General features: G+C 37.7%; 5 protein-coding genes across 7 annotated transcripts; 4 read left to right on the forward strand and 1 right to left on the reverse strand.

The window, feature by feature from the left end:
• Window positions 1–4,615: 4,615 nt before the first annotated feature.
• ercc1 (excision repair cross-complementation group 1) lies at window positions 4,616–9,037 on the forward strand. 2 transcript variants are annotated; one of them, XM_079464575.1, is made up of 9 exons: window positions 4,616–4,777; window positions 5,462–5,833; window positions 6,253–6,356; window positions 7,578–7,677; window positions 7,889–7,965; window positions 8,179–8,278; window positions 8,373–8,444; window positions 8,541–8,609; window positions 8,731–9,035. In XM_079464575.1, the coding sequence occupies exons 1-9, from the start codon at window positions 4,715–4,717 to the stop codon at window positions 8,794–8,796; spliced, it is 1,023 nt and encodes a 340-aa protein (XP_079320701.1). In that variant the 5' UTR covers window positions 4,616–4,714; the 3' UTR covers window positions 8,797–9,035. The 2 variants fall into 2 exon arrangements, with proteins under 2 accessions (XP_079320701.1, XP_079320702.1); XM_079464576.1 differs by having other exon boundaries at window positions 4,625–4,777; window positions 8,518–8,609; window positions 8,731–9,037.
• A 599-nt stretch (window positions 9,038–9,636) lies between these two features.
• LOC306898886 (granzyme B(G,H)-like) lies at window positions 9,637–11,446 on the forward strand. Its single transcript, XM_079464760.1, has 5 exons — window positions 9,637–9,712; window positions 9,990–10,137; window positions 10,303–10,429; window positions 10,544–10,801; window positions 10,992–11,446. Exons 1-5 carry the CDS (start codon window positions 9,667–9,669, stop codon window positions 11,148–11,150), a joined length of 738 nt encoding a protein of 245 aa, XP_079320886.1. The 5' UTR covers window positions 9,637–9,666; the 3' UTR covers window positions 11,151–11,446.
• Window positions 11,447–11,697: 251 nt separating this feature from the next.
• On the forward strand, window positions 11,698–13,399 carry LOC306899008 (granzyme H-like). Of its 2 annotated transcripts, XM_079464958.1 has the most exons (5): window positions 11,698–11,779; window positions 12,042–12,189; window positions 12,278–12,446; window positions 12,703–12,963; window positions 13,066–13,399. In XM_079464958.1, the coding sequence occupies exons 1-5, from the start codon at window positions 11,737–11,739 to the stop codon at window positions 13,207–13,209; spliced, it is 765 nt and encodes a 254-aa protein (XP_079321084.1). In that variant the 5' UTR covers window positions 11,698–11,736; the 3' UTR covers window positions 13,210–13,399. The 2 variants fall into 2 exon arrangements, with proteins under 2 accessions (XP_079321084.1, XP_079321083.1); XM_079464957.1 differs by lacking the exon at window positions 11,698–11,779 and having other exon boundaries at window positions 11,913–12,189; window positions 13,066–13,264.
• Window positions 13,400–14,927: 1,528 nt separating this feature from the next.
• On the forward strand, window positions 14,928–17,542 carry LOC306899007 (granzyme B-like). The gene is made up of 5 exons (XM_079464956.1): window positions 14,928–15,047; window positions 15,336–15,483; window positions 16,479–16,647; window positions 16,735–16,992; window positions 17,092–17,542. Exons 1-5 carry the CDS (start codon window positions 15,005–15,007, stop codon window positions 17,251–17,253), a joined length of 780 nt encoding a protein of 259 aa, XP_079321082.1. The 5' UTR covers window positions 14,928–15,004; the 3' UTR covers window positions 17,254–17,542.
• Window positions 17,543–18,079: 537 nt separating this feature from the next.
• rabl3 (RAB, member of RAS oncogene family-like 3) lies at window positions 18,080–20,740 on the reverse strand. The gene is made up of 8 exons (XM_079464014.1): window positions 20,435–20,740; window positions 20,105–20,196; window positions 19,890–20,019; window positions 19,645–19,759; window positions 19,261–19,411; window positions 19,053–19,124; window positions 18,802–18,840; window positions 18,080–18,677 (listed from the first exon to the last, which is right to left on the reverse strand). Exons 1-8 carry the CDS (start codon window positions 20,478–20,480, stop codon window positions 18,621–18,623), a joined length of 702 nt encoding a protein of 233 aa, XP_079320140.1. The 5' UTR covers window positions 20,481–20,740; the 3' UTR covers window positions 18,080–18,620.

The raw sequence follows: 20,740 nt of genomic DNA on the forward strand, positions 1-20,740 counted from the left end.
TAATTGTGTGTATGTATATGTGTGTGTGGGGTGGAACATGGGTTAATTTAGTAGAAGAACATTGGAGACTCAGTGGCTGTGACATTTATGGGCAATTAAGGAAAGGGAAAGGAGGATGAGAAACATAGAGTAGGGAAAGAATGGTGTAAGGTCGTATTATTTGTGTTGTCCAAGTTAGCAATCTGCAGTGCTCAGTAAAAAATTTTTTTATTGTTAGTCAGCTATTGTGAAATAGAGATTGTAGATCAGTCCTGTTTGAAGTTTTTGTGGAATTGTGGTGGTCAATACCTGGAAATGCTATTGGTGCAATATTTTTACCGGTGGAACATGATAAACAATGTGGATGTAAGTAAGTGGATTTTGGGTGGATTTTGAACTACCCCTTTAAATCCAGTTGAAGACAAATGTTCCAGTATTCTATTGAATTATATATTTCCATCTAAATTTAATGAAATGCTCCACAAGTAAATCTGTGTGTGGTCCTCTGTGTGTCCTTACATCTTTGGCCATAGTGTTATTGAACATTCGACTGAAGGGGGCGATGTAGTTCCCTTCAAAGCCACTATAGTCATGTTTTATAATGCAGGTAGCTAGTTAAAACATGTAAACAGTTTAATAGACTTTACTAACCCGTTCAGCAAGCTTCTCTTTAAACAGTTGCTCTGTAATGACATCAGATAACCTAAAAGAAAAATTTAATATTAAACTCACAAAAAACAGTTAACCGATCTGAACTCACAAACTTGCGCATTGAGTCATTTAGTGCCTGATGCCCAAGCATTACACAATCCAGCACGGCTGACTGTCATGCTCGTTTCCATCGGCAACAGCTGCTGGGAGGCGATGATGTCGTGCCGCACAATACGGCTTGTGAGCGCTTACAAAGGCGGTACTGTGTTGGCGCAATGCCGTCACGGCCCGCTTCCTAGTTCGGCAGCCTTCAACGTTTGCTAGTTTTTGTTGTTATTGTTGCGCCGGTTGTTTAGAGGCCTGTTTTGGAGACTGGGAAGAACACAAGGGTCTTAACCCCCTGGTCTCACAGATAGCCACAAAAGAAGGCCGCATTCAACAGCCGCAAACACACAACAATGCACCACACGAGGGGGGAAGTAGGTCATGGGAAGAAGCCCTGGATCTGGACGGAGATGCATTGTGGGTAGAAGAGGTCATATAGCATGGTGTTTAGGGAGGCCGATGGAATATCATGAGTCTTGTGCCGCTGGCGAGTAAATATTCCCTTGATGTCCACCTTGACGACCTCTCAAATCCAGTGAGTCGTCACTTGAGATTTGACCGTATTCTCATTAGTGGGCATTTTCAGTATCTTTGTTAATTGTGTCCTGTTTTCTCCACACCTGGCTCCACCTACTGTAGTCCAATATTATGGCTCAGTCTCCTAAATATTTTCTCAAATGTATTTATTTTTCCTCATCTAAATTTACATCATCAGCTTTTAAATTTCTTAATTTTAGCAAACCCAAATTTCTTTACTATCAGACTGTCTTTTACTTTTCTACAGTTTCTTTGACTTTGTTGTACTGGCCGCACCCTTCCTCTGGTTAATTGTTCTCATAAGGATTTGTTCGCTGTCACAACTGGAGAACAGACTGTACACAGACAGCATACAGCCTGCTCTCATCGGCCCCTAAAGGCCCTCAAGACGGCCTGTCTGTCCCGGGGGCCACACCCACACAAATACAAAAACGTACATCTTACCTATTTAACCCTTCATATTTTTCTGTCCTTAAACACTTAATTCTCCTAAATCACACGGTCAGTTATACATTATTTTTCTTTTTCTTTTACTGCGTATACAGACATAAACATACACAAACAGCAGCCACCAGGGGCCAATGAAAACTGTGCATTGATATTGTAGCTAACAGGCAGTTTTGGGAATAGACGGTCCCAGGATTAGAGGGTGAGGGGAGGTAAGACAGAGTAACGAAGCCTGACTGGGAATTCTCTTAATATGTGGCCTTGGGACATGGGGACCAATGTATTCTAACCTGACTGGGAAAACATACTTCATTATGTGTCTATGTGCTAAGAGAAGAGGTCATTAATGTTGCAGACAACAACAGCTCTGGTGAACAAGCGTTCCTGTTGCAATGGGACAGAAATGCCCTAATACATGGTGAACTGTAGCAAAACGCGGTATTTATTCTTTCCATGAAACCAGGGTGCAGCAAGCTAAGAATCAAATTGTTATTCTCTAGAATGACAAAGCAAAAGCATGCACATCCATGCTTGACCAAGAAAACTGTCAGAGTGGACAAATATACTGTATTTATCAGCACACCAAAGCTTGAAAAATAAATAAATAACTCCTATAGTCCATTGTTAAACTTTGTACTTTTGGAGCTTTGGTATGCCAACTTTATATATAATTTCCTGCTCTCAAGTTGTTTATCCACCAAACATCCACTAAAAAGCATGTAGCCTGTATATAATCATTAGCGTTCTTCAAATATAGTGTGCATATTTTCTGTGACCGCATCCTAGAAAAGGCAGTCCTTCCGAACCTCATGGGTAAGGGGGATACTTTGGCACATTTGGCACAGGATGGTACAGTCAGTGAGCCGCTGAAACGCATATGTTAGAGTTGAGGGTGACTCTGTGTGTGTGTACATATCAGGGAATGTGGTTATCTCAATAAGCTATGTGTGTATGTGCGTGTTGTGTATCGGGGCATGTGGTTTCCTCGGTGAGGGGTCTTGCGAGTCCTTCAGTCGGACAGCTGGAGGGCCAATCTGTCCTCTCGCTCGCCCAGTGATGGCAGGGCAGATAAGCGGCCACCACGGACCCGACCGTTACCCCTCTGCCCCAACACACGCACACACCAACACTGGGAGCCCAGGAGCAGCCCGCAGCCGGGGGCTGACAGCTCGACACAGCCGGCTCAGCATGGGGTCAGCAAAGGGAGGGGAGACCTAAGGGAGGGGCCAGAGGTCTGGAGGTGGCGGTTTTTGCAGCCAAAGCCAGGCTCATTGCCAAGAGAGAGAGAAAGTGTGTCCAGATACACCAGCCAAGTGTTAAAAAGCCACTAAACGGCTCTCTAATGTGTCCGTCACTTTACTGTTGAAACTCTGCTCTCCGTTTTTTGGAAAAGACAGTACAAACAGTTTAAATGAAAGTAGAGGAAATACAAGTTTACAAAGTCTTCACTGTACAAATAAATATGGAAACAATAAGTTATGGCAACATATATATTTACATTACTTTAACCCACTGAAATAAGTAAATAAATGTAATACATAGTTACAGTGACTTTTAACTAGTCAAAATGTAAAAATGAATCTGAAATTATTAGAAGGTATCCAAAATTTTTATTTTAATCAATTCATCTACTTTATAAACTCTACAGTGTCAGTGACATGGCAATAGCTTATTGAAGTCTTAGTCTTTTCTTTGGTACATGGCAACCATTAATCTCATGGGATCTCAAGGACAGAAATTAGGCAGGTCTGAGGGCAAATAAATGCCCCATACATTTATAATGTCAATATAATTAAATGGTAACCATAACGTCAACATGCTCTTATTACAAAGAGGAAACACTAATCTGTTCACTGTAATATACTGTAGTTTTATGTAAAAGAACCATTTATTCCTTAAGTTTTATAGTCTAAAGAAACTTTTTTATCAACACCTTTAAAGAGATTACTATAACACTGAAATAAATAGAAGGGTTAATGTAATGTTTTAATGTAATGTTTTAAAACTGGCAAAATAATCGTTATAATTTAATTATGGGGACATATATTAAGGTCATACCTTTGGAGAAACTAATTGGCTTGACACCTTAGTCCTTTGCTCCACAGGCTGTTGGTGCTCACTAACCTTAAAACTCTAGCTGTGCGTCCTTATCAAGTGTATCTTTTTGGTAAACTAAATCCAACGCGTGTCTATATGCATCCGTTCTCTTTTATTTCTGTTTTGTCATCAACACTGACTGACATACATTGGTGTAATGCCAGAGGTGTATATAAATAGGTCCTTTGGAGGTCATGAACACGATTTCAGAATGAAGCTGGCACCATCTGTCTGTGGGACCCACAATACCAAGCCACGGTGGCAGGACGTCCCGAAACGCCTTCAGTAAACATACACATACTGGGTTAAATGGGAAATACACAGCTGTCTCTCAGACCTTAGGTTTCTTAATTGGATAACCTCATGACACTAACATAAAGCTTGGAGAGGTTTGATATGTGTGATAAAAAGCACAATAACCAGCTTTGTGTGTGATTCCAGATCTATTACTGCATTTACATAGTCACAAACTACATCTATATATGATGCAAAATAAATGGTGTTATATACTGCAAGAGGACGCATTGCTATACAACAGAATTAAACTTTGACAGAAAACACGAAACCAAACCATGGAAAAATGTCTGTATATCAAATAAGGGTATTATCTTGTGCCAGATGTTCATGACGTGAGTATTTTTCTTGTATGCGTTTGTTACCAAAAACACATCGGTATATGTTTTTCCACAATTGAAACATTCACTTGACGCAATATGTGAGAAATGTATAAACTCTGTTGTTCTGGCGCCATCTGTCGGTAAATTTGAGTAGTTGAATCGCTCTCAATCGACGTTTCTGTGATCCACTCGATTGTCTGACAAGGTTTGTTTTGCTCCAATGGCGGCAAAGGGACTCGAAATTTGTTTGTCTTGTTTGTACATTTACTGATCATTAATAAATGGAAAAAAAGAAATTCAACATCAATTTAGACGACTCAAAATTCACCAAGGAAAGAAGTCCGGTGCGTAAAGTTTAACTTCTTTTATGTGATTGTCGTGATAGTCTAACGTTAGCGGCTAAAGGTCTGAGCTGTTGACTGAAAATATGAATATTCTAACATTTAACGTTTCATGAACTGTCATCTACTGTGTGTTTAAACAAAATAACTGAAGGGGGCTGAACCAGTACCATAAGTCACCTAACCGTGTAACGTTGACGTTAGTTAGCTAGGTTAACGTCAAGTACACCTACGTTTTTAAGAGAGACGTGCCAAAGGCCATTAAGACAGTAATACACACATTTACTGAAATCAACAGGATGTGACCGCATCTCCGCAACAAGGTGTTAAACTCTGAAACGGACGGAAATAAATGTTACTAACCAACACAGCAACCCAGTAGCCTATATGGCCGTGTTATGAAAAAATATATAGAGTTCAAATGTGATCTATACCGTGTTGGCTATGGAAAATTAAAACCGACGTCCTCCACTTATGACACTGCAAACATCTGGGCGGGGCCTATCAAAGACCCACATAAAGTTCATTCATTTTACAGTAGCAGATGGGAATATAAAATAATTTGGTTCAAGAAGTCTTGACTAACATTAAAAGGTGAATATAATTTAAAAAAAGACGTAACAAGAAGGGTTGACCGATAATGTTTATGTAGTGATGCAAGTAACGTGGTTCTCTATATTCACCCAGGTGACTTCTTTGTTCAAAACCAAGGGTAGCCATGTAGAGACCTCCTCTGCTCTGAGTGCTCCACCAGCTTCCGGACAACCCCTATCCTATGCGGAGTTTGTCGTTCAGTGCAAAAACAAGGGTCTTCAGGGAGCTGCCCTAGGCCCAGGGAAACATACATCGGCTGACGAAAATACTGCCGCCCAAAGTAGCCTTAAGTCAACTGTAAGTGAGTTAGTAACTAAGACCTCCACAGACTTAGAGAAACCAGAGACTGTCCAGCAGGCACCAGCTGAGGTGCCAACAAAGGAGGAAGGTCAGAGTTCGGAGAGCTGTGTAATTGCTCCTCACCTCTTAGGATCAGGAAGCAGTATTATCGTCAGTCCTCGACAGGTCTGTACTGTACAGTATGTTTGTTATCATTAAAAGTATGAAAAGTGTCAACATAAGCAAAGCAAAACAACCAAACCACAATGTTACAATATAAATATGAAAGTGTTGCAACTGCAAGTGTGATCATACTCAATGATACCAGCCACCAAGCCACAAAACGGCATCATCCTAGACCCATTTTCACCGCCTGGAACAAGTACACCACAAACAGTGCAGAGTGAGAGCTTGTGTCAGACCTAGGGTAATGTCCATTGTATTGACCCTGCGTGTAGAGTGAAACTGAGAAAACACATTTGGTGTTTTTTCAGCAACAAAAAAATGCATGTATAAATAAGAGACAGCAAAGAATCTTAAAAGTTCTTAATTGGCCACTATGATTTGAATCATGATTGTAAAATGATGTTTTCATCTGTATGCAGAGAGGAAACCCCATTCTAAAGTTTGTGAGAAATGTTCCTTGGGAGTTTGGAGAAGTGGTGCCAGACTATGTTTTAGGACGAACAACATGTGCTCTCTTTCTCAGGTTGGTTTGTGGTACAGCTGCACAATGTATTGCAATAGCACAAATATGAATATCGGAGTGGTTTTTAAGCTGAGTGGATTTTATACTTGAAAGGTTATTTATAGTCAAAGTTGTAGGTCGATGCAGAAACCAGAGAGGTTGATACGGAAATGCTAGTGCATGCGCATGCTCTGGCATGGAAGATGATCAAAGATCGGAAGGAATGTACATTTATTGTTACATAGTTCAAATTGTTTTTACAAACTTAAAGCATTATTTATTCACATACAGAAGTGCTCAAATTTTTTGGTACCCCTCCACTGACAAAAGTAATTGGCATCCACCATTGTTTATTCCATATTTAATTGAAATCAGACTTTACTTTTGTTTTTTTTATTGAACATAATATGGAAAATAGTAAAACAAATGAAAATGTCATGGACAAATGATGGGACCCCTAACCTAATATTTTGTTGCACAACTTTTAGAGGCAATCACTACAAGCAAACGTTTCCTGTAGCTCTCAATGAGAGCAATTCTGCACCTGTTAACAGGTTGTTTGGCCCACATTTCCTGAGCAAATGCTTTGTGTTTTAAAGTGTTTATAAATGTTAAAGTATAGAAACTATGGTTACTACTGCTAGTTTCGAACAAGTGAATGTGCATCTTTAACAGGTTTTGCAGGTGTGTGAGAGAATGGAATGGTCTCAGTTAAGGTGTGAAACCACATAGCCCTCCAACAGTCTTTGCAAAGAAAATTCGTCAGAATTGAAAGAAGCAAACATGTAACTCTCAGTATGGATTGGAAGAACAATGCAGTCTAGACAATGAAAAATACAGTCAGACATTTAAATGAATAATCAGCGTAAGTATGTAATAGTATGAATGGTATGAATGTAATTGCTAATTTAACCATGTGACATTATATGTTACAGTCTTGGTCAATCAAGTTGATCATGCAGCTTTTGTTTCGCATGCTGGTTTACAAAGATGTTTCAAGTTCACACAAAATAAATATATGTATCACTTTACTCGAAAAGCTAGCTATGTTTAGTTTTAAAGTATTTTTACTTAATAGAGCACTTTGAAGAACTTCGTAGTTATGTAGTAATTGTTGGTTTCCCAGTTACAGACGTGCCGAGAAGTGTAGTTAGACAGGGTCTAGCATTATTTATAGGCACATATCATTAGATTTGATTTTGGTATAGGAATGTTTTTCCATGTTTCTGTTTTTGATCCCAGTGTGCGTTATCATACTCTCAACCCGAATTACATCCATGAACGGTTAAAACAGCTGGGACAAAGCTTCACCCTAAGAGTTCTGCTCATCCAGGTTGATGTGGTGAGCCTGTCTCTGATTTTCTTGTTCTTATGAAGGGAAGGTCTTTATTGCATTAGGCCTTAAAATGTAAGGCTTTTCACATTCTCTCACATTAAATAACCCTGTTTATTATAAACAATATTGAATGAATGAATTAAATTACTAACATAATGAGTGACAACGTTTGTACTATTGACAATCTTGTCCTGTTTCTCGTTTTTTCATTCATCAGAAAGACCCTCATCATGCGCTCAAAGAGCTCGCTCGAATATGCGTCATGGCTGACTGTACTCTCATCCTTGCCTGGAGGTAGGGGGGAGATGAAGGTGGGAGGGGGGATCCCTTTGTGGGACGTGTAAATGTGAAGTGTTAAAAGTCTATGATTCATAACTGTAACTCATTTTTTGTTATCAATCCTCTGCAATGTCATTTGTGCTGGAAAGGTTTCTAGTTTAAAAACTTGAGGGACTGTCTGTAATATTGTATCAGAAAATCCAAAATTGTGTTGTGTTTGTGTGTAAGCCCCGAAGAAGCAGGCCGTTACCTTGAAACATATAAATCTTATGAGAAGAAACCTGCTGATCTTCTGAAAGAACAAGTGGAGAAAAACTACCTTTCCCAGGTTAGAGGACACAGATCTAATAATAATCATTGAATTGTATACAGTTGCTGTAAGTCTTTAAATACACTCTCCAAACCCTCATCTTATTTAACAGGTTACTGATTGTTTAACCACAGTAAAGTCTGTCAATAAAACAGATGCCATGACTCTTTTATCGACTTTTTCTGTAAGGAATCCTCTTTAAAATGTGTTCATTTAGCATACATTACTTTTGTAAAACTTCTAAAGTACTTCTAAAGTTGTTCAAATTGTATGTCTTCAGTCTCTGGAAGGCATCATCAATGCTTCAAAGGAGGAGCTAGTGTTGTGTCCAGGGCTTGGTCCACAGAAGGTGTGTGTACTTGTTTTCTGGGTTTGAACAAGCTATATGTCTTCCGATGAATGTTTGTTTGTATTTTTTATTAATCCAAAAGTTTGTGTGTTAATTGCTTTCATGTTTGCGATTTACTCAGGCAAAAAGACTTTATGATGTTCTGCACCAGCCCTTCATAAAGACCAAGAAGAAGGAAAGCTTATAAAATTAAATTGTCTTTAAAAAATCATGAAGTATCTTAAAACACTGTAGCACATAGGACCCTGGAAGCTCATGTGGAGTCTGGTTTATGCATTTATTTTTGTGGTTTATAGATCTGTAGACCAATCTAGTGTCATCGAAGGCAAAAGGATAGATGTTCAATGTTAGATGGTAACAATAATGTGTGAGCAAATGTATGTGTTTGTGAAACATACAATAAATGTCATCATTATTTTGCAATACATAAACTGTATTTTGAGTTGTGTTTTGGAGGTGAGAGGGGATATTCTATTATAACTCCAGAAGCCTTTACACAGTTGGAACAAAACTGAAGAACCCATCTGTCATATAGGACAAAAATAAGTGGAGCTGTTTTATACATTTTTTGATGGGAACAATCTACTTAGCAGGTGAAACAGCCGTTTATGAGAGTTAGCACTGTTCTTATGAATTTTAGCTGGATGTTCTGTCTCAATGTAATTCCAGACTGACTCAATGTTGGTGAGATCAGATCCCTGTATGGGCCACGTAGTTAACATCCTCGTCTCAGTATGTTGATGGCAAATAATGTTTCAAAATCGAAAAACTCAAAAAGTTTTTTTCTTATATACACACACACACACGCGCGCACACATGATATATCATATGAGTGTAGGCAGGTCACCTACTTTTGAGCTGAAGTTAAAAAAAAAAAACATTTTCCGTTTAAACAGAAAAATGACTATTTTAAGTACATAGAAATGTCATAGCTTACCCCCAAGTCTTTCCTGTGTGTGTTTAATTCTGTTTAAGGTGTGGGTCAGAATGTATATATACCCTGCGGAGGGTCAAGTTCTGTTCGTGTCTCATTCTTGTCTCAATACATCCAGACACTATGCTGCTCTGTGTTTATGTTTGGCTGTCTTTCGTTCTTCTGTCTGGTAAGGCCTTTTTACAGTATGTTTCTTTTGGCAAATATAGCAAAGGTGTCATGCAAAGAATTTGGCATAATATGTATTTAATTTATTTGTTAACTTTAATATCTGTAGCCATAGTTTTTGTACTAGTGCTGAGCAGTCATTTTGGTTTTATTTACATTATAAACATTTGTGTTTAAACTGTTTGCCATTCTAATATAAATCAAATCAGCTTGTTTGTGCTGTATCCAAGTTTATGAAACTCATAATTACTATTAACCATTTTGTGTCATGATTGCAGAAGGGCTGGACAGTGGTATTGTAGGGGGAAAAGAGGTTAAACCTCATTCCAGAAAACACATGGCATCTCTCCAGTGTAGAAGACAGCATATGTGTGGCGGGGCGCTGATTAAAGATAATTATGTACTGACCTCTAAACACTGTTATCAGTGAGTTTTTGCATTTATATTTGTCTAACTAAACATTGGGTTCATTAATAGTTATTTTAAAGCAATTTGAAAGTATGTTTTTGTACTGGTAAAGTGCTTTGCAGCTCTCCCCAGTAAAATAACTAAAACCTACAATAATAAATACAATGTTAAATGCATTTACAGTAAAACCTGCAATATCTTTGAAGTTGTGCTGGGAGCTCACAACATCACCCAAAGGGAAGACAGCCAGCAGATAATCCAAGTTGAGAAATTCATTCAACACCCACATTATGATATAATGCTTCTAAAGGTACTGTATTTTTACTTTACTGGACTCTGACGTGTTGCCGTTTTGTCATATTTGTGAAGTGAATAGACTTAAAACATTGTTTAATGTAAAGACTTAATGATTAATATGTTACAGCTGAAAGCCAAAGCTGAACTGAATAGGTTTGTGGGTGTTATTGATCTTCCACAAATCAATGAAAAGATTCCAGCCCTTGTGAATTGCACCATTGCTGGTTGGGGCATGAAAAAGCCAGGAGGAACTGCATCAAGTGTTCTCAATGAAGTCACTCTCAAATTGCAGTTCAGCTTTGAATGTAAAAACAAGTGGAAGGAATATTTTAACTCTGAAAAGATGATCTGTACCCCCTCAGATGGGATAAAGGCTTTCTGTCAGGTAATGTACTATTACTTGTAATACATTTACATTTAGGCATTTGGCAGACGCGTTTATCCAAAGCGACTTACATAGCATTATCTTATAAATTGTTATATGTATAGTATATGTATAGTTGCATCTATAGTAGTATTGATTAACAAGGAGAAAGGGTTTAAGTACAGTAACCCATTATTCTGTCTCTTTCTAGGGTGATTCTGGCAGTCCTCTTATTTGTGAATCTGAATTTATAGGAATAGCTGCTTACACATATCCCAATAATTGTTCAAGCAAGAAGTACCCTGAAGTCTATATGAAAATACCTGCCTTCCTTCCATGGATTGAACATAAAGTTAAAAACTCTGTCTGAATTTCTTTCTTCTGTACACAAAAAAATATATATTTTGAAGAAATGTGGCATTTTTGCAATTTGGCAAAAGTTTTTTGTTGTTCAACTCCTGGCAAGATTTTTACTCGTAGTTAAGCCGGTAACTGATATTACACATTGACATGCTTGGCACAGTCACAGATTGTGTCCTTAAGAACTGGCATCTCAGAGTCATGTATAACAATTAGCCTATGCTAAAGGATCCAGCACTGCATGGGTTTGCATCATTATTGTATCACTTCCTGACACCGACTACAAATAAAATGCTGTGTGCACAGATCCACGAGTATCTTTTTTTGCTGCAGGACACCAAAAATGTAACCAAACACAATTTTTTGTAATCTTTTTCTTAACTGAGGTTATTCATAAGCAATATTAATTAGAGATGGTAGTTTTTGGGTGTACCGTATGTATGTAGCTTGTGACTTTTTGTCCATGTGGCTCACATTTGTGGTTTGGGGTAAGAGAGGAGGAGCTACAACATAGAGAGTACAGGGTGGGTTCAAGAAGTAATTTGAAAGTGTATTCTAATGCATAAAGGTTGTGCTTCTTGGTTGAGAACTACAGCATGTTTCTTCAGACCTTTCTCCTCTTCTGCATCTCTTCTGCTGGTTAGATGTTGTCATTTATACATTTTCATATTATTCACTTTAAAGAGTTTTTTCCTTCTGTTGCATTGTAGGCCACATTTCTTGTTACCTCGTTGACAAAACGTTAAATGTATTATTATTCGTAAGTCACTGCATAAATGTAAATCTGATGTAAAGTAATTATTAAACTGACAAATATTTGTTTAGCTAAAACAAACAAACAAAATGTTAACCATGTTTGAATGCAAGTCTGGTAATGGTGTGATTTATGTTTTTGTCACAGTTGGGATGGAGAATGGCATTATAGGAGGAAAGCAGGCTAGACCTCATTCTAGACCATATTTAGCATCAATCCAACATAAAAGACATCACACATGTGGTGGGATGCTGATAAAAAATGATTATGTGCTAACCTCAGCCCACTGTTTAAAGTATGTCCCAGACTGCATGCATTTTATTCTTCAACACTAGAAATGCGTTTTGGTCTAAATTCCCTCATAATTATAATTTTGTCTGCAGTCTTAGTGAATTCTCTGGCCGGAGCCACTTTGAGATTGTTCTGGGAGCCCATAATATCAACCAAAAAGAGAAAACCCAGCAGAGGATGCAAGTAAAAAAATACATCCGTCATCCTTTGTTCGAACAGAACAACAAGATAAACTACAGCTATGATATCATGTTACTAAAAGTAATCCTCTATGTTTCTACATTTATTGATTTAAATGTATTCATTTGGCAGACGGTTTTATCCAAAGCGGTAGACAAGTATGAGAGCATATAAACATGTTGTCAACATGCTAAACAGTACCTTTAGTTTATAAGGCCATGCTACTTCAAGGATCAAAGCTGGAGTTTGGAAGGGAGAGCATGAACAACAAGATCAGATCTTTGTCAAACTAATATTAATGTAAACAGATTAACTCAGTGGCTTTTCTTATTTGCAGCTGAAGACCAAAGCCAAGCTAAATAAATTTGTGGAAGTTGTGCCTCTTCCAAACAAAAATGTAGAAGCACCAGCCCATGGGATTTGTTCAATTGCTGGCTGGGGAATTACCAAATCAAATATCGAAAAGCCAGCAAGCATTCTGTATGAAGTCACACTTAAACTACAGTCCAATAAGGAGTGTGAAAAGATTTGGCAGATAAATTACAACTCTGCAAGAAATATGTGTACTATTTCAAATGGGAGAGAGGCTTTCTGTAAGGTACTGCAATATGACTGTAAATGTTATTAACAAACAATAGATGTTATTGCTTACCAGGTGCAATGTTTTTGTACAGTAAGTAATTAATCTGTCTCTTTCTAGGGGGATTCTGGCAGTCCACTTATTTGTGAATCTAAACTCCTAGGAATAGCTTCATATACATTTGATGACTGTACAAACACGGCCTACCCCGAGGTCTACCTTAAAATACCCCCCTTCCTTCGTTGGATTAAGAAACACACATAAAGCGTGTGAAATTGTCTCTTGAATAAAATACATGACATAAAATGATTTATGATGGTACTTTGTTGTTTTTCAAAGTTGTGTCTTTCATATTGCATAGCTCTGAAGTGATACATGTAACTGTCAGCCCTCTGAATTCTTTAAACCGATGCTCAGCCAGTAACTTTCACTAGAATTAAAAAGGGAATTGCTTAAAATTCTGTACATGATTTAAATTATTTCCTATAAGGTGCTCTATGTAATTTTATTCCAACACCACTACTGCTTACTGTAGGATGATGAATAAGAGCCACTAAACCATATTTAACATAATCTTGTGCATAAGGATAGTAGAAAATAGTGTCAATCAGCATTTATATTTTTGTTTATTCAGATCAACTGTCTGCACCTGTAGAGTAGTACTGCGTTCTTCATATCTCTGAAAAATAACAGAAGACAGATACAGCTGTACCATTATTTCCAAAGAAAGCCGACCTCCCGGGGCCGCCAGCTGTTGCGTGGATGTAAATAATGCAACAAAAAGTTTTGTTGTTATCATAACGTTACCTATGGCTTACAGTTTGATCGAGCCTTATATGATACGTGCTCTTCCTCTCCCTCTAGTTCATTCATGGGCATGCTCTTCTAGGAGAATGGCCAATAAAACCTTAGGATCCTTATTTCGAAACAAGGATCCAGACTTATAAAAAACTTTACGAAACAGGTTGTAGTGCTGGCGGACAGTATTGAGCACTGAAATACTACATCTGCAGTAATGCGGTCGATGTACCGGTCCGTCGTGGTGAAGAAAGAGCTGAGCCGCAAGGCGAAGCTCTCAATTTACCGGTCAATCTACGTTCCTACTCTCACCTATGGTCATGAGCTTTGGGTTCCTACTCTCACCTATGGTCATGATACAGGCGGCTGAAATGAGCTTCCTCCGCAGGGTGGCTGGGCGATCCCTTAGAGATAGGGTGAGAAGCTCGGTCACCCGGGAGGAGCTCGGAGTAGAGCCGCTGCTCCTCCACATCGAGAGGGGTCAGCTGAGGTGGCTTGGGCATCTGTTACGGATGCCTACTGGACGCCTTCCCCGGAAGGTGCTCCGGGCCCGTCCGACCGGGAGGAGACCCCGGGGAAGACCTAGGACACGCTGGTGGGACTATGTCTCCCGGCTGGCCTGGGAACGCCTCGGTGTCCCCCCGGAAGAGCTGGAGGAAGTGTCTAGGGTGAGGGATGTCTGGGCATCTCTGCTTAGACTGCTGCCCCCGCGACCCGGCCCCGGATAAGCGGAAGAAAATGAATGAATGAATGAATGAATGAATACTACATCATGCATCCAACTCGTTTTTGATGTTGACCATGTTAAGCTTGAGGGCCCAGCACGTTTAACAGTATAAAGAAGGCACAATGGATGTAATAGCATGTTAGGCCTCCTTTATTGTATTTATGGATTTATGGTTTATAGATCTGTATACAAATGTAGACTGTGTAATATGATATATCATGATATTGATATGTTATGTTGCAAACAATGTTAAAATGTGTTCCTGTCTTTTTGAAATGTAATAAATGTATGGGAAGATCACAATTTTAGGAAAGTAGTTTTTGGGTGGATGTAGATGTATTTTGTCACTTTTTGTCCCCTTTTTGTGACCCCCCTTTGTTAGTCATCCTGCTGCTGACTACTTTTAACTTTGTGGACACATTTGTGGTTAGCAGGGAGGAGTTATTATTGAGAGTACATAGTGGGTTTGAGTAAACTGACAGCATTTTCAAATCTAATGCTTAAAGATTGTGCTTCTTGGTAGAGAATTGCACCATGTTTCTTCACCCCTTTCTCCTCCTCAGTGTCTCCTGTGCTGGTAAGATATAATTCAGTCCTTTTTTTAAATAAGGTAACATTTTGCATTGCTTTAAAGCATTTTTGGGGTTTGTAGGACACACTTATTTTTTGCTCATTGACATTTATTTTTAAATGCTCTCTCATTTGTAAGTCGCTAAATGCATAAATGTAAAGTAAATATTTGAATTGACAGCTGTTTGTTTAGCTGAAATTTGCTTAAATTAATAATGAAACAATTAAAACTTACATATGTAAACCATGTTTGAATGCCAGTATGATTATGGTGTGATTTGTGTTTTTTTCACAGTTGGGATGGAGAGTGGAATTATAGGAGGAAAAGAGGCTAAACCTCATTCTAGACCATACTTAGCATCTCTCCAGCGTAATGGAAATCACATATGTACTGGGATGCTGATAAAAAATGATTATGTTCTGACTTCAGCCCACTGTTTAAAGTATGTTGAAGCCTGCATGTATTTTCAAGTTCAAGTTGAGCTTTATTGTCATACCCCTACATGTGTCTACATAGAGTGAAACAAAATGTCGTGCCTCACAGGACCACGGTGCTACACAGACATACAACAATGAAGTAAAACACTAACATATACTGTACAAAAACAAACCTACTATAAATTTGAACATACATATACTATATATACTGTAAATGTCATAGACTAAAACTATTTTTACTTTACAAACTATACGAATGCTTCACATAAATACTGTACATGTGCAAAGAGAAACATCGTAAGTCAAGCCTCTGGCTTGGGAACAGTGTAAGATGACTGGTGCATGAACATGTAAACATACATATATTTTTTGTAGGATTATGTACAAACAGTACTATGAAACGTGTCTAGTGTGAATGGAGGAAATGATCATGTTTCAGAAGGTAGGGGTTTGTGTGGGGATTCAGAGCGGTCTGCTGCACTACAGTTCCCATACCAGACAGTGATGCAGCTGGTCAGCACACTCTCAATGGTTCCCCTGTAGAAAGGGGTGAGGATGGGTGGAGGGAGTTTTGCCTTCTTAGAGAGTGACATGGTGTTGGTGGACCAGGTGAGATCCTCTGTGATGTGCACTCCCAGGTGCTGCTGACTCTCTTCACAGTCGAGCTGTCGATGGTCAGTGGGGGGTGGTCAACCGAGTTTCTCCTGAAGTCCATCACAACCTCCTTTGTCACACCATTCGGCCAGCTGTGCCACTTCCATTCTGTAGTGCGTTTCATTGTTGTTGCTGATGAGACCTTCAACTGTTGTGTCATCAGCGAACTTAATGATGTGGATGGAGCCGAACTTTGCAGTGTTTAGTTTGTTGGGCGCTGTTGTGGGATTATTGTGTTAAATGCTGAGCTGAAGTCGATGAACAGCATTCTTACATAGGAGCCATTTTATCTAACTGTTAATATGTTTTGGTCTAAATTCTCTCATTATTTTAATTTTGTCTGCAGTCTTAGTGAATTCTCTGGCCGGAGCCACTTTGAGGTTGTTCTGGGAGCCCATAATATCAACCAAAAAGAGAAAAGCCAGCAGAGGATCCAAGTAAAAAAATACATCCGTCATCCTTTGTTTGAACAGAAGAATGAGAAAGACTATAGCTATGATATCATGTTACTAAAAGTAATCTTCTCGGATTCTAACTTCATACCTTGCAACTTAATTAATTAAAAGAAAATAAATTAATTCAGTTGCTTCTGTTATTTGCAGCTAAAGACCAAAGCCAAATTGAATTCATTTGTGAAAATGATGGCTCTTCCTAAGAAAAATGGAAAAACACCAGCCCTTGTGAAATGTTCCATTGCTGGCTGGGGAATGACAAATAAAGAAGAAAAGCCATCGAGTGTGTTACGTGAAGTCATTCTTAAACTGCAGTTCAGTATTGAATGTAGCCACAAATGGAAGCACTGGTTTAATTCTGAGAGAAATATCTGTTCTGTTTCAAATGGAAAGGATGGTTTTTGTAAGGTAAGGTATATATTGCATCACATGACATTACATTTCATTACATTTTATTTTATATTACTTAATATTGGATTCCCTCTTTGTTTCTGATTTCTTTAATAGGGCGATTCAGGAGGTCCTCTTTTCTGCAACAGTAAACCAGTTGCAATTGCTACATACACTGTTAACTGTACAGAAGATATAGCAGAAAGAAAAAAGTATCCTGCAGTCTATGTAAAAATATCCTCCTTCCTCCCCTGGATTAAACAAAAGGTTAAAGGTTGAAAATTAAAATGTAATATATGATTGAATTTTCTTATGTTTAAGGTGCCCATTGTTTTTTCCACTTGTAACAAGATTATTGGGGACAGTATAAAGTCCACTGTTGAATCCACTGATGAGGAATAATAGCTAGTGACATGTAAAAAGTACTTGCACTAGAGATTTTGCATTTTTAAATTATCAGTCTGCATTTATATTATGCTACTTTCTCTTATCTGCTGGAAGTGTCAAAACCTAATTTGCGGTTTCCCATTCACTGAAATAATAAATAAACTTAACAAATGTGAGTGTTATTGCTGCTTAGTGTTTTTCCACAGCATTTTTACATGTGAATACCTTTTTAATTTTTTCAGGCCCCTGGGTTTGCATGCAATAGGTTATACAAATTTCAGGTTAAGTGTTCTTGAAGACAAAAATATTAAGTGTTGCATCACTGTCACTCCATTAAGTATAGAATCCTTACACTGTTCAAATCCTTCTTGACTAAAGTCTGGGATTTTGAGCCCTCTTAAGAATGATTGTATACTGAAATTGAAACTGGCAGTGTGATTTGCTACCAACACTTTAAATCTTTTTACAAAACAAGATATTAGTATTAGGCCACCTAAAACATTCCGTGATTTAATATATTAGACTGCAGTTCAAACCCAAACTCAATAAGTATGTGTTAAGAATGTTGAAAATCCAGTCAACATAAAATGATAAGTACTGTATATACAATATTGTGCAGCTGGAAGTCAATCTATATGCAGCTATGTTAACAGACAACAGTACGTACACCGGTGTTAGATTTAAGGTGTCTGTTGAATATTGCACAAAAAGTCATTTTGTTTAAACAACTTCTTTATTTCTTTCTTTATTAGCTCTATATACATACATAATGACATGCTAATATAGCAAGGAGGTGTTTTTGATTTCTTTATTACAAATATCAAAAATAAAAACTATTCGAAAATAATGATATTCTGACAATTATATTGATAATTTCCACTTTCAAAACAATTGTAACCAACTAATCTTAAAGATGAAGTCAAGACACAAGTAATGTAAATGTAATGAAACTATAAACATTGAGTTTATTATAACTGCATAAATTACAGATTCCATTTAAGCAATAAGTCATTTCAAGTAAAAAGGGGTCCACTCCTAGCCAACAATTAGTACAAGGAGTAAACATAAAAAGAAAAAAGTAGAAAACCTCAGGCTCAACTATACTGATATTTTCTAATCGTGTTTTTTAAATTAATATTTACTTAAGTTCATATTTTAACATTATACAGGTGAATGTAAATATCTCGGAACATGAGATAAGTGATTATCAAACAACATACTTGATACTAAACTCATCCAGACTACACACTCAAATACTCTCAATCACTGTGAATATTCTTAAAATTAAAGCGCCTCCTGTCGGTGAAACTCTGCATCTACATAGAAAAAGAAGAAATTTCATTTAATTTGTCAGAATTTAATTCAATTGCTTTCTTGACACAAAATATGTAATTGCTTTAAGTCATTTTAAAACCTTGCAAGAGGTGTGCAGACTCTCACCTGGCCTGGGTCTCTTGTGAAGTATCTCTTCTCTACTACCTAAAGTAACGTATAACAATAGTTTGTTCCTTCTTTACATAAATACAGCACACATGTATTCATTTAAAAAAATTACCCATTGTACAGGTGTTAACAATTTTAAATATTACATTTTTGCATTAGAATTAAAGGCAAGAAGTTCATACAACTTCCTGTTGATACTGTAAAAGTTCAAATCAACACTTTCTTATGATTTCAGGAGCCATATTTACCTTGTCAAAGAATCTGCTCAATTTAACCGCATTTGATGACCCAGCAGCAAGATACCGAGGATTCGTACAATCCTTTGAAGAAAAACATAAATCGCTCAATTCACAAGCCCAAAATCTCCAATAGCGATATTACATAAAATGTTTTTTCTGTCTGAATATTATTAAATATAATTGGTTGAAAACATTACAACAGCAGCACAGAACACACCAGGTTGATCTCCTCAGCGTTAAAGTCCTCAGATAAAAAAGCAGTGCGAGTCAGGACATCATTCCGTTTGTTTTCTGGGATCTGGTCAAATTTGGTGCCAATTAACAAGAGAGGAACTGAGTTTTCTGCAAACTGTTCTCTGTCATAATCCCTGCAGGTACAAGAAACAACTAATATGAATTATCAGAGAATAATACACAAACAATACAATTACTTTACTCTTTCATTGCATTCTGAAATATTACCCTAAAATGCGAGTAAAGGATACCAAAGTGAGAAAGCACATAAAAGCAGTTGAGGAAAAGAATGTGGCCCCAAATAGAGGAAGAAGCAATTGAGTGATGCGGCCTTGTTTGACAGTATCAGAAGTTAACCTTGACTCACCCATTAGATACAATGATCCCAGTTGGAGAGGAGTCTTTATTCAAGGCTTCGAGTGACCAGCCATACAGATTCTGGGGAGATTTCTTGTTGGTCAGATCATGAACTAAAATAATACCTGTAGGAATGATTGACAAACACAGATATTTAGCAGTGAAAACGTTATAACATATCATCAGTATGTTCTAACACATCAGCCTATGCATTATTTCAACAATAAGCAGACTTATTTGGATCTGATACTTTACCATTTACTGAATTGTAAAACACAGCTCTGGTGCTTTTAACACTGCTGGCACTGCCAACAGATCCTCCAACATCCCAGAGTTCAATGTAGTAAGTCTTCTCCTCTGGAGTTCCCTCTCTGTAGTCATGCACCTTTGGAAGACAATGGATTTGTATAGCTTTGTATAGTATGGTTACAAAACAATAGAATAATGATCACTGTAAATGGTCGATATACCCTGACGTCCACCGAGCAGCCCACAGTCCATGACGGGTTCCCCAAAACTTGATTCTGACACAGTAAATGTACGAGGGAAGACTTCCCTACTCCTGTAGATAAACATTAAATAGCAGTATTTAAACACGACATAAAAGTCCATGTGAATAGTTATTGCCCGCGATAGTATTCTAGACCTATTGTAATTTTAACTGAAGAGTATGAGCTTATATGACATGGTAATACGTCGATATTGAGACCAGTAACGTGCAATATGCGTACATTTTAAATATAGATTTGCATTACAAAGCTATTGAAATTACCGATATATTTTGATTATATTTTTCTTACCAGAATCCCCCAAAACCAACACTTTTACCCTATCCAGAGATGCCATCGCTCTCCGGAAGTGTACTGTGTAAATTTGCTTTACGTCAGTTTACTGGGACAAAATAAAAGTAACCCAAGGCAGCCTAATGTTTAATATGTAACAGACAATAAGACGTTAATATAGTTTAGCTATAGCAAATTATAAATGCATACATATAAAACAAATCTTAGTTGTTGTTAATACATATTGTTGTATTCGAATCATCATTACCACCGTATCAACGTAAAGGGCTGTTTTATTGAAATACACACAACTTTTATGTCACT

This window comes from Barbatula barbatula (assembly GCF_947034865.1).
Source record: "Barbatula barbatula genome assembly, chromosome: 9".
NCBI classification, from domain to species: Eukaryota; Metazoa; Chordata; class Actinopteri; order Cypriniformes; family Nemacheilidae; genus Barbatula; species Barbatula barbatula.

Bases quoted from the DNA above. Each gene is read 5' to 3' on its own strand.
- ercc1 (XM_079464575.1), top strand. From the start codon at position 4,715: ATGGAAAAAAAGAAATTCAACATCAATTTAGACGACTCAAAATTCACC. The intron at 7,966-8,178 runs GTAGGGGGGAGA...TTTGTGTGTAAG, and splicing joins ACTCTCATCCTTGCCTGGAG to CCCCGAAGAAGCAGGCCGTT. The intron at 8,279-8,372 runs GTTAGAGGACAC...CTTATTTAACAG, and splicing joins AGAAAAACTACCTTTCCCAG to GTTACTGATTGTTTAACCAC.
- LOC306898886 (XM_079464760.1), top strand. From the start codon at position 9,667: ATGCTGCTCTGTGTTTATGTTTGGCTGTCTTTCGTTCTTCTGTCTG. The intron at 10,138-10,302 runs GTGAGTTTTTGC...ATGCATTTACAG, and splicing joins ACCTCTAAACACTGTTATCA to TAAAACCTGCAATATCTTTG. The intron at 10,430-10,543 runs GTACTGTATTTT...AATATGTTACAG, and splicing joins ATGATATAATGCTTCTAAAG to CTGAAAGCCAAAGCTGAACT.
- LOC306899008 (XM_079464957.1), top strand. From the start codon at position 11,984: ATGTTAACCATGTTTGAATGCAAGTCTGGTAATGGTGTGATTTATGTT. The intron at 12,447-12,702 runs GTAATCCTCTAT...TCTTATTTGCAG, and splicing joins ATGATATCATGTTACTAAAA to CTGAAGACCAAAGCCAAGCT. The intron at 12,964-13,065 runs GTACTGCAATAT...GTCTCTTTCTAG, and splicing joins GGAGAGAGGCTTTCTGTAAG to GGGGATTCTGGCAGTCCACT.
- LOC306899007 (XM_079464956.1), top strand. From the start codon at position 15,005: ATGTTTCTTCACCCCTTTCTCCTCCTCAGTGTCTCCTGTGCTG. The intron at 15,048-15,335 runs GTAAGATATAAT...TTTTTTTCACAG, and splicing joins CCTCAGTGTCTCCTGTGCTG to TTGGGATGGAGAGTGGAATT. The intron at 16,648-16,734 runs GTAATCTTCTCG...TGTTATTTGCAG, and splicing joins ATGATATCATGTTACTAAAA to CTAAAGACCAAAGCCAAATT.
- rabl3 (XM_079464014.1), bottom strand. From the start codon at position 20,480: ATGGCATCTCTGGATAGGGTAAAAGTGTTGGTTTTGGGGGATTCTG. The intron at 19,412-19,644 runs GTGAGTCAAGGT...TTGTACCTGCAG, and splicing joins GGGATCATTGTATCTAATGG to GGATTATGACAGAGAACAGT. The intron at 19,125-19,260 runs GTGTGTTCTGTG...TTTTCTTCAAAG, and splicing joins ACGCTGAGGAGATCAACCTG to GATTGTACGAATCCTCGGTA.